The following is an 11,841-nucleotide window of genomic DNA, read 5'->3' as shown; positions in this document are numbered from 1 at the left end:
GATTTCCAAAACAGGTTCACTAAAGAAAAAAGTTAATTAATTTTGAAATATATTATACCGAAATTGTTTAGAAGCACTTGCGGTGAACGATGGATGGGCCAGCCTCGTCGTATTCCTCCTTGGTGATAACCATCTGTGGGAATGTAGCGAGGGAAGCAAGGATGGAGCCACCGACCCAAACGGCGTACTTACGCTCTTCTGGGGCGACGATCTTGACCTTCATTGTTGGTGGAGCAAGAGCTGTGATTTCCTTGTCAAGACGTTCGGCGATGCCCTGGAACATTGTTGTGCCACCAGAAAGAACGATGTTAGCGTAGAGATCCTTACGAACATCGATATCGCACTTCATGATGGAGTCGAAGAGTGTCTTGTCGATACCATCGTATTCCATACCATCGAAGTATGGCTTGAAGAGCATTTCTGGGCAGCGGAAGCGCTCATTGCCGATTGTGATGACGTTGCCATCTGGAAGTGTGTAGTTGACGTTGATGGAGGAGTCTGTAGCGGCCTTCTCCATTTCAGCATCGAAGTCGAGGGCGACATAGCAAAGCTTCTCCTTGATGTCACGAACGATTTCCTTTTCGGCTGTTGTGTTGAAAGCATTGCCACGCTCTGTGAGAAGCTTGACCATCCAGGCTGTGAGATCACGGCCAGCGAGGTTAAGTCTCATGATGGCGTGTGGAAGGGAGTAGCCTTCGTAAATTGGAACTGTGTGGGAAACACCATCACCAGCATCGAAAACGATACCTGTTGTACGGCCAGAGGAGTAGAGGGAAAGAACAGCCTGGATGCCGACATAGAAGGATGGGACATTGAATGTGTCGAACATGAGGGAGATCATTTTCTCACGGTTAGCCTTTGGGTTGAGTGGGGCTTCTGTAAGAAGAACTGGGTGCTCTGTTGGGTCAACACGAAGTTCGTTGTAGAATGTGTGGTGCCAGATCTTTTCCATATCATCCCAGTTGTTGACGATACCGTGTTCAATTGGGTACTTGAGGATGAGGACACCAGCCTTGGAGCAAGCTTCATCACCGACGAAGACATCCTTGGCGTTGCCACCAACTAATTGTTGTTTGTATTTTGGACGGCCAACAACGGATGGGAAAACAGAGCGTGGGGCTTCATCGCCAGAGAAGCCGGCCTTGCACATACCAGAGCCGTTATCGATAACGAGTGTCTGAACGTCTTCTTCAGCCATTCCAGAAAATGAAATGAAGTTAACATTCCAATCATTTCACTTCTTTAGACAACGGTTAGAGTCCTCAAAATTTATAACCAGGACATCTAAGTCCCTTCTTAATTTTTTTAATCTTTCGATATTATACATATATATGTGGTTTCCGGAATATTTTCCTCAAAGATCAAATTTTCAAAGGGACAATGTGAAGTGATGTCATTTTATTTCCGATATTATATCTGGCCAATTTTGCTATTTCTATCAATAAATATATTTTCTATATCTTTATTCCAATCAATTGCTCTCAAAATTTTGAGAATAAATTTGACAATTCACAAATATTGATTGCACTGAACTACAAAATGTTTTATAAATTATAACGATTATCATGAATGGTATTAATATCAAAGAACCATTCATAAAATTTTTATTCTTTTTACTAATTTCACATCAGACATCACGATATTATCTTACCCATTTCGAAATTACGCTTGATTTCAGAATTAAACGTACATATAAGTTACAAATCTGTTATTTGATTACGAAAATGTCCTCATAATTTTTTTTCCAATATTCTGACATTCGTTTAAGTTCCCCAAAACATAAATTTTTGGAGAAACTATATCGTTATTCAAAAATATTATGTCGAAAAACTACGTCTTCGCTAAAAAAGTTAAAAAATATGATATCATTCGAATTATAGTAACGCAAAAGATAGTTCGTCTATCTTTTCATAAACACTATTTGATTGTTACTGTTATATATTGATTTTATATTTAGATCAATATTGAACATCTAAAAGTGTCCAATCACAATTATTTAACTTTTTTAGCATATGCCGACACATCACAAAAATAATGAGAATAGCCAGTGCCTGACATATTCTGATAGATTGATTTCGCTACGGTCTTCATTTGCTAAGCTCCGTCGAAATAATTATATATAAAAACACTAGTAATCGTTATTCATGAACGATTCTTTTCGATAAAGCATGATAAATATTTTACATAAAAAATGTACATAAAACAATACAAAAATAATATAATAATTGAAATTGTTACAACTCAGGTGATACACTATTGAAATTCATTCCTAAATAATTGTTCATTATATAAACTTTTTTCTTCAACTGCCTTGGCGGTATGAATTGACTTGATATTGAGTGATCTTTCATCCTATCATATGCTTCACTTGTAAAAATAATCTTACCTGGGGGAACAATATCAAGGTTGTCGAAGCATTCAGTCAATTCATTGCCTAAAACATCGAACATTGTCTTGGAAATGCCTGTTATACATGCATAAATAGGTCCTCCGTAGGATATTGTGCATGAAACAAGCATTTTGAACATCATATATTTGTTAATTTCTGCGACAGCTTCTTCCAGGAATGAGAGTAAGTATGTCACCTTATCAGTTTTCTCATCATCATTGAATAATGATGTAACAAATAAAAAGTTTCCGTTAAATGTTCTGATTCTTGAAATATCTTGATAACTACCAAGTACTTTGTCGACAATTGAGATACAGACTTGTGTTATATCACAATCATCAAGAAGATCACTATCTTGAGAAACAATTTCTTGACTTGGTTTCAAACACATCGCTGCAACTGCAGATTCATGAGAGACAAATACGTCTTTCATGTGGTTGTTAGTCATTATATCAGAAATGTATGGAGGCACAAGTCTTTTTAGCAAACTGTGAACAGATCTGTTTAATAAGTTCAATTCTTCTCTCATATTCAGTATATCTGTATAGTCGCGCATTATCAATGAGTAGTTTGTGTCTGTACATGTGAACAATGGTATCAATGTACCTGTATATTTAGTTCTTGTGGAAATTTTTGCCTGACAAATGAATTCGAAGTGTTTTCTCGCATGAATTCCCAATGGAGATGACATAGATGTAATAAAGTTATAGAAATCTTTGTTACATTCCGTTGGAATTATTTAATCTAATTTTTTAATTTTATATTTATCCAAAAGTTTGCCAAATTGTGCCGACGCCTGCTGATTCATTCCTGTTATTATTAAATCATTGTTAAAGAATATAACAACATCTGATATCTGCGAAGTAATGATTTCAGAAGTTTTGTCAATTGAGAAATCTTTGTTTGAATAATTTTCAAAAGACAAGTTATTAATCATTATCGAAACAGTCGATGCATACTTGCTATGAAGGATTAAAACCAAGTGCTTCAAGTTCTTAAGGATAAACTTCTGAGCAGAGATAAACCTAGTCATAAATATCATATAAGTGAAAAAAATGATGAAAGTTAACATCCAATGAAAAGATTCAGCGTATTTTGCAACAGTATCTTGGAATAATCTGTAATTAGTGTGCATGCGATTAAAGACTGCTGGAAATACATTTAGTATGTCAATAATTGCAGCAACTTTCTCTCTCTTTGTCATGTTACTTTGAATATCAAGAAAATTATTCCATTTTGTCGCAGCTTTTGTAACATTTTCACCCCAATTTTCGCTTAAATTTATTTTAGAAGCATGGACATCATCCAAACCAGCCATGTTTGCAAAGAATGTATCGATTTGAATCAAAAGGGATGAAATGTTATTGATCTCTTCCATGATAATTAAGTTATCACTTATATAATCCTGTCTAACATTGTTATAAAGATAAGTAGTCAAAGGAGGCATTAAATATCTTATAACAAACAAAATAATCAAATAAAAAAGCAATGTACCTGGCCTTGCTAGGTCAAACCATTTCACAGCGACAGGAGCACGTATTGACTGTTCAATCAAGCCATTATAATTTGTTTGTCCGATATGAGCATTATCTTCTGCTTCTATTTCTTCCAAATCTAAAGCTCCATCATTGTCGACTTCAATTTCATGTTCAAAAGTACTTGAATTTTGGTGATGAATGGTAATGAACAAATTCGATCTAAACTCTTCAAGAGTTTGTAGTTCGATGCTACCAAAAATATGTACAATCTTATAAATCGTTGGAACAAAAAGACAATAAACAACAATAATAAATAAAATGAAAAATAAAACAAAAACAGCACAAGGAATGATGTATTGCAGCAACTTCTTTTCATCTTTGATGTCATTAGAACACATCAAATATCTGTCAATGATTGAATCAAAAACAACCGTGAGATTGCTTAAATCGTGATAAGATTTCCGTAAATAATCTTCTAATTCCGTGTCATTATCATATCTAATGAACTTGTTCGCCATGAAAAAGTAGTAATCTTCTGCAAATGCCGGAGCATCATCACTTGCACCATTAAATATCGGTTTATCATCAATAGGACACGTAATACTGTTCAAATACTGTTGTATCGTTGTAATACTAATAGGATAAGAATACTTACAAACAGAGCAATTCTTTGTTGCATTAAACAACGCCATGTAAGTTTGCAGCGTCGAGATTGCAAAATATATCTTGAAATGAACAGGAGAATGCTGGTGATCGAAGTAATAGTTAGGATTGATTGCGCCATTATTGATATAATCATTTAATGACACAACTGGGAAGAAAAATAATATTCCGAAGAAAACTGCTAAAATTGTTATCAATATCAGTGGTAAATGACTGATATTATCTAAAGCCTTTTGATGGGATATAATTTGCTGCAAATCTTCTGTTGTGTTGGGTGAAATATTATCAATTGATTTAATTTTCATGGAAAGTCGCGAATCGTCATCTGTTTTAATGAAACTCGTCTTAATTGAAACAGCTTGTTTACGGAGTTCAACGTTTCTGATGAAATCTCCACTGACTTTGTTCAAATAATCTGCAAAACACAAATTTAGCTCCATTGAAAGCGGATTACCTTCTAACGCGTATTCGGCCATATCCATAAGCATCTGTGCTGTTATGGCATAATTCAATGCACATGTAAATTTTTGTTTTTCTAAGAAATTTTCACAAAGTGAATTTGAGAACGCGTAAAGTGCAATTTTAGTTTTTTGCTTCATATCTTCCATGATTGCAATAGATTGTTCAACGTCAACTGCATTGATCTTCAGTTTGTCAATGAAATACTGTATCTCGCATAACAAAGGCTTGGAAATGAAAGAATATTGTTTGATAGCTATTTCTCGGATCTTTTGACGAAGATGATATGGAATAATCGAATGAACCATCAACATCTTAGAACATTCCAATATAAGATTGTGGTTACTTTCGTTTTCAATGGCGGCTACTAAGATCGCATGAATATCTTTGTAACCACGAACAATAAGGAGTCTCGTGAGCTTTAAGAAGAGAGATGGCCTAAGTCTAGGTAACTGAATGAAGTTATCAGCATCAAATAAATCATGAGATTCAAATTTTGTTCGTTTTAGAATTACCCAAGCGAAAAAATCCATGAATACCTTACCCAAAAACATAAACCATGCCAAAGAGCTTAAAACAAGTAATAATAAAAATGTGAAATTTGAGATTAAGTTGTAAGCCTTAAGAATCTGAAAAATAAGGAACGTTGAAGTCAAACCAAATACGTTCGTAGCAAAAATGTTTGATTGTTCTGTTATAAAAGGTATTGATGAACACCAAATAAACATTGAGAGTGATGCAAGTAAACTTATTGAAAGAGTTAGTATTAACCCATGCTTCCACGTATGTGCGACGATCCATATTTGTTGTACAACATTCGGCACCTGTGTCAGATAAAAATAGTGTTCGTGCTTCCAAAATGAATGACTAATACTCGTAATTGATGGCGTAGAACCTCTAAATGTTGCGCCAATAAATGTATAAATCGCTAGAATAATATATGTAAAGGTTGCAATGGACAATAAAAAATAATGACGATGATTGTTATAGATATCTTCTGCCTCAATCTGTATGTACGAAGCAGAATAATTAGAAAAAAGCGGAGAGATTTCTTGGATAATAAAATTAATTAGCTTTGTGGAATGATGTAGAATCATTTTATCCATTCGATGATAATAGTATAGAAGGATAATTGTAAAAAGCAAAACAGATGAGAATAAAAGTATGTTAACAAAATCGTGGCCAAGAAATTGTAGTAAAATAAGTTGTGCAAGGATTTTTCCAATGAACTGGCATCCTTTATTATCATTAAAAGATACTAATGTAACTGATAACATTGAAAGTTTAATACCACAATACAATGGAAGCAACATTTGAAGATGTTGCCTAAAATTCTTTGATCTCTCTGACTTGGAGCTTATATAATGGAAGAAGTGATAAAATTTTCCCCATTCCATTAAATCGCTGGAGATGGGGAAACATTCTTTCCCCATCTCAATTAAAATTGTAAAGAAAAAACGATTATTTGCTATCAAATTCAATTGAATAAAAATCGTTAAGAAACATTGTATGATAGGTAACAATATTTTTTCGAATAAATTGCATAAAATTTGTAGAAGAACGATGACATTCAATTTTCTGAATTGAGGCTGTATTTAATTTATCCAAGATTTGAGATTTCTTTTGAATCAAAATAAAAGATTTCGTTCAAATAACCTTAACAAAAAATTAAATTAAATTGATAGATAATATAAAAAATTAAAAATATTATAAATATCCCAAAGAAAGCATCTGATTTCAATAAATTAAAATTCGCTTTTGAGGTTTAATTTTACAAAGGCTTCCTCTCCAATCTTATCATGATTACGTTGAAGCAGAAGCACCTATGGTACAATTGCTTCATTATATTTCGTAGAAAATCGATTCATTAAATTCTGACAAAATTGCCAGCCAAACTCCGAATATATATTTAAAGCATACACTTGTTATATAAATAGATGTGATATTAATTTCCAATGTCAATTTTATATGAATATTATATTTTCACAATAAAACAATAGGAATCTTACTCTTCAATGAACAATTTGGAATGATACATGCATTCACGGATGTTGACTCATAATAACTAAGGGAATTAACGCATTGATATGGTTAAAAACAAGCTTTTAAGATAATATGGGTTTTATTAATTTTTCTTACTTCATTTGGAAGCAAGAAAAACTCGCTTACTAAATAAAGTTGCATTACAAGTTCATTTGGATTAATAGGGAAGAGAAAGACAATAACACTTTTGCATATATTAAATCTATGTCGTTTTGCATCATGAGATCCTGAAATCTGAGTTTCTATCAACTCAAGCTTTATACCCTGCCTTAAGTACTGCTTGATCACATCCGTAAATACCATTTGAATGAGCTTCATATCCTGCAGAAAAATTATGTGGCCCTTTGCATATCCTATCTAGATATTTCAGCCAAATTTGGTGCCTGAAGGTGTTTTCTAGCTTCTTCTGATTGTTTACATGTGATTCCAAATACAATTTTTTTATGTCTAGTTATTTAGCTCTTTGGTGAAATACATTTTGGCTTGGAAGGATAAATATGATCCATCATACTAGATTGAATTATTTTCTCTTCTAAATCTATATTGGTAAGAAATTCCTCGAATACACAGCACCATTACTTACTTACATATCGGAAAAGATATATAAAATCATGAACATTATGCTATGCTTATTATAGGGAGCCATGAAAAAAAATGCAAAAGTCAATCTGGCATCATTGACTCTGATAATACAACTGATAAGGGATTATAGTAGTTCAATAATAGACACAAAATTTGAAAAATTAAGATAGGCTTCAAAATTATATTATCCAAAAGTGCAAAACGAAAGAATATTCCATGCATGCTTATTTACCTCTTTTCCTAAAAACAGCATTTTCAGAAATTCATCTGCTTCTTGGCAAGCATATCCCTTCATTTACATATTTTAAAAATGAGGAAAAAATTGACACATTTTTCCCAACTTTACCGAGTTTTTTGACAGCTAGACTATTTCAAAAGTGGCACCTTGAGATAAATTTCGAACATGGAATTTTTTGTCTACGGTAAAAATAATGAACTGTATGAAGTTTTCAGCAAGAATTTTCAATAGCGATTTCATATGTTATTGCTGATTCGAAATTTCATAAAAATTATTTTGAATGACAGAATTAATCGTAATTCAATTTTTTGATAATTTGTTATTTTATTATTGGTACTATCATGAACAACATCTCCGATAACGTGCTGTAAAATTGAGAGCTTTACGATTGGAACCAATATTAAATTCAAATGTTTCCATCCTTTTTCTTACAATTATCATACTCTTTAACCAACGAAGTTATGACATCTTTAACAATCCCAGATGAATGCAGCGATGCTTATTATACAGAAGACGCAACTTACGAGATTCAAGAAAATAAAAAGAAATGTATTTTCGTAACTCCAGGCTTCTTCTTTGGCACAGACCTTCGCGTTGAAGCCTACTGGCAGGAAGAAAACCAAATTGGCTCTTTTAACTACTTAGGTCCAGCAAAAGCCGGAAGCATTGTAAATATTAACTCGAAAGCATATGTCATTCTTCTTTCTCCTACAGCCCAAACTGTTAAATACTTCCCAGCATCAACTCTCTCCAAGACAACAACTTCAGTAACAGGTTCCACTCAGAAAGTTAATACATATTTCAGCTCAAAGACCGTTACTGAATATAATATCTCCATTAAGGCTTCCAAGAATTCAACCATATCAGAGGAACTGTTATTGCTCGGAGATGAAGTGTCTGTCAGAAATAAAAATTTACAGGCGACAATCAATGATATCGATACCCCAATTGAGTCCAATTCCTTCAGAAATGAAAAGAGCGGATCATTCAACCGCGTTTCTTTCGGAAATATCCAACTTGCAAATGAAAAATCAAATGAAGTCACCATCTACCAAGCTCAGATCAGCGCTACCCTCAAGTCCAAGTTAGGAGTTCCACAGTTCGCCGGAATTATCCCACAGGCTCCTTCAATTGCCACAATTAAAGATGTTGACAACTCCTACGCGGAAACAGTCATCACATCACCCACAGAATCAGGTAGCTCAACATCATCACCATCAGAACAGACTCAAAAGCTCCCAGTTGAGATAATTATTGGTGGCGTAATCGCACTCGTTGCTGTTGCTGCTTTGAGCGCTGTTATTATCATCGTCAATAAGCATAACAAGAAGCAGATCGAGGATGTCGACCAAGAATACTCTCATTCTGCTGAATCTGGCTCTTCAAACCAATCAAACACAGAAGATTCAGATTATTCTAAGTCAGTACTCTCATACGAGTCATCAAGAGGCGAAATCAGCATCGATGACACTACCAATACTTCAACAATTCATGATGCAACAGCTACAATGGGCGATACACCTCTTCATTAAGTAATAATTCATTGTTTGTTATCGGGCGCTTTTTTTCACCTCTATCTCTTAATTTTTTTTCATTAACAAGTAATGACTCAGCCATGCGTGTTGGTTGATAGCCAAAATGACAATATAGATTTAAGTCATAGCATATTAATTGAAATTGAAATATAAAAATTCCAAAATTGATAAGATAATTCCCAAATTAAGACTTATTTACGTTATCACAGTTTATATATTTTATAGTATGTCTCAAATCAACTCAGGTTTTTTGAATAATAAAAAAAGAGAACTTCATAATTTCACATTGTTTTTAATCAAGACTTATTTACGTTATCACAGTTTATATATTTTATAGTATGTCTCAAATCAACTCAGGTTTTTTGAATAATAAAAAAAGAGAACTTCATAATTTCACATTGTTTTTAATCAAGACTTATTTACGTTATCACAGTTTATATATTTTATAGTATGTCTCAAATCAACTCAGGTTTTTTGAATAATAAAAAAAGAGAACTTCATAATTTCACATTGTTTTTAATCAAGACTTATTTACGTTATCACAGTTTATATATTTTATAGTATGTCTCAAATCAACTCAGGTTTTTTGAATAATAAAAAAAGAGAACTTCATAATTTCACATTGTTTTTAATCAAGACTTATTTACGTTATCACAGTTTATATATTTTATAGTATGTCTCAAATCAACTCAGGTTTTTTGAATAATAAAAAAAGAGAACTTCATAATTTCACATTGTTTTTAATCAAGACTTATTTACGTTATCACAGTTTATATATTTTATAGTATGTCTCAAATCAATTCAGGTTTTTTGAATAATAAAAAAAGATAATTTCATAATTTCAACTTTTTTACACTATTTCTAATGAATGTCTACATGTGTAAAGAGAAGCCTAAATGAAAAATTGAGAAACTGAACAAAATAGATAAATTCACTCTTAACAAATTAATTTAATAATCTTTAATAATAATTCAAAATAATAAATAATTAATTACAATTACCTAATTCAATTTTGCTAAATCATTTTCTTCTATATTTTTGATTGTATTTAGCAATGGAAATGGGCGATTGTTGAAAAATTTATGATGTAGGGCATCATCTAATGATATTCTATTTTTGGGATTATAACATAGCATCATCGAAATCAAATCCAACTCAGTAGTATATATAACGGGTTGTGTGACTTTTTTTGAAAACGTAAGAATTCATACAATATTGAACGATTTTGTATCATTTTTTTTAACATATGAAGTAAAAAATGTATGATTCTTACGGTTTTTATTCTTACGTTTACAAATAAATCAAGATTTAAAAATATTCAAAATTGTAAGACATTTACACTCAGCCCATACATAATGTAATGAAAAATAAAAGAAGCTATATATATATAGATGATGTCAGATATTCCGCGATTAATTAAACATTGTTTAAATCCTGAATGGAATCAATGAAGTCATAATCAAAGACCTCATAAACGAGTAAAAGAAATTAGAAACTAATGATTATTTGAATTTATGAAATCAATTATTTGATTCATTCTTTCTTCAATCTCTTCTATTCTTTTTGTTAAATCATCAATTTTCATTAATGAGGTGATTCTTGATTGAGGAATAGATTTCAAACTAACCACCCCTTTTATTTTTGAAATTTTGAATCCATCAACTTTAAACATTTTATTCAATTTACATGTTGTCAATTCTTCAAATAATTTTTTATTATTGGCATAATAGTCATTAAATTCTTCAACAGATGAAAAAATTTTTATTTCAGTAATTGGTTTAACAACGTTTATTTTTTGTTGAACATTTCCACTTTCATTTATTTCTTCCTCCTCTGTTTCTTTTATTTTTAAAATCGGTTTCATTTATCATTAAATAAAAATTAGAATATAAGTGATGAAATATATTTTTTACTTCATATTAAATCAGAAATGGCGGCAGGATTCTTTAAAAAATTATGGGATGGAATTAAGAAAGCTGCGGGTTGGGTTTATAAAAAGGTTATTAAACCTGTTGCAAACTTTTTGGCACCAGTAGCGAAAACGGCAGGAACTATCATAGGTGGTGTATTAGGTACTAGAGCAGGTAATCCGGCGATGGGAGCACAAGCAGGTAACGCAATTGGTGGAATTGCTGAAGGAATACTTAATAAAATAGGAGGTAGATAGTGGAAAAATAAATTATTTTAAAATTATTTTTATCTTAGTATCGGTTGTAGTCTTTGATAAACTTTTTCTCCTTTATTTAAAACTTCTCTTATTGGGGCAGCTTTTGGTGTTATTGATTCAGCAATGTCACTAATTGCTTCTTTATTCTTAAATATCCAATTTGCCCCCTTCTTCAATGTTTCCCAAACTTTACTCGCTTCTCTTTTTACTTTATCCCACAGTTTCTTAAATATACCTACAGCCATAGTTGATTATTTCATTAAAATTAAAAATTCATTTTCATCTTT

At 32.1% G+C, this 11,841-nt stretch overlaps 6 protein-coding genes across 6 annotated transcripts; 2 read left to right on the top strand and 4 right to left on the bottom strand.

The window, feature by feature from the left end:
- Positions 1-36: 36 nt before the first annotated feature.
- TVAGG3_0531630 (actin) lies at positions 37-1,208 on the bottom strand (the record flags this gene model as incomplete). The annotated part of the gene is made up of 1 exon (XM_001581947.2): positions 68-1,198. The coding sequence occupies one exon, from the start codon at positions 1,196-1,198 to the stop codon at positions 68-70; it is 1,131 nt and encodes a 376-aa protein (XP_001581997.1).
- Positions 1,209-2,234: 1,026 nt separating this feature from the next.
- TVAGG3_0531620 (guanylate cyclase protein) lies at positions 2,235-3,080 on the bottom strand (the record flags this gene model as incomplete). Its single annotated transcript, XM_001581946.1, has 1 exon — positions 2,235-3,080. One exon carries the CDS (start codon positions 3,078-3,080, stop codon positions 2,235-2,237), a length of 846 nt encoding a protein of 281 aa, XP_001581996.1.
- A 48-nt stretch (positions 3,081-3,128) lies between these two features.
- TVAGG3_0531610 (uncharacterized protein) lies at positions 3,129-5,522 on the bottom strand (the record flags this gene model as incomplete). Its single annotated transcript, XM_001581945.1, has 1 exon — positions 3,129-5,522. One exon carries the CDS (start codon positions 5,520-5,522, stop codon positions 3,129-3,131), a length of 2,394 nt encoding a protein of 797 aa, XP_001581995.1.
- A 2,545-nt stretch (positions 5,523-8,067) lies between these two features.
- Positions 8,068-10,310, top strand: TVAGG3_0531600 (uncharacterized protein; the record flags this gene model as incomplete). The annotated part of the gene is made up of 1 exon (XM_001581944.2): positions 8,314-9,384. The coding sequence occupies one exon, from the start codon at positions 8,314-8,316 to the stop codon at positions 9,382-9,384; it is 1,071 nt and encodes a 356-aa protein (XP_001581994.1).
- Positions 10,311-11,317: 1,007 nt separating this feature from the next.
- On the top strand, positions 11,318-11,554 carry TVAGG3_0531590 (N-acetylmuramoyl-l-alanine amidase family; the record flags this gene model as incomplete). Its single annotated transcript, XM_051237602.1, has 1 exon — positions 11,318-11,554. The coding sequence occupies one exon, from the start codon at positions 11,318-11,320 to the stop codon at positions 11,552-11,554; it is 237 nt and encodes a 78-aa protein (XP_051095426.1).
- Positions 11,555-11,583: 29 nt separating this feature from the next.
- On the bottom strand, positions 11,584-11,799 carry TVAGG3_0531580 (uncharacterized protein; the record flags this gene model as incomplete). The annotated part of the gene is made up of 1 exon (XM_051237601.1): positions 11,584-11,799. The coding sequence occupies one exon, from the start codon at positions 11,797-11,799 to the stop codon at positions 11,584-11,586; it is 216 nt and encodes a 71-aa protein (XP_051095425.1).
- Positions 11,800-11,841: the final 42 nt, after the last annotated feature.

This window comes from Trichomonas vaginalis, chromosome II (genome assembly GCF_026262505.1).
Source record: "Trichomonas vaginalis G3 chromosome II, whole genome shotgun sequence".
Taxonomy (NCBI): Eukaryota; Parabasalia; order Trichomonadida; family Trichomonadidae; genus Trichomonas; species Trichomonas vaginalis.
Note: the sequence above shows the minus strand (reverse complement) of the source record. Positions and strands in the feature narration are given on the sequence as shown.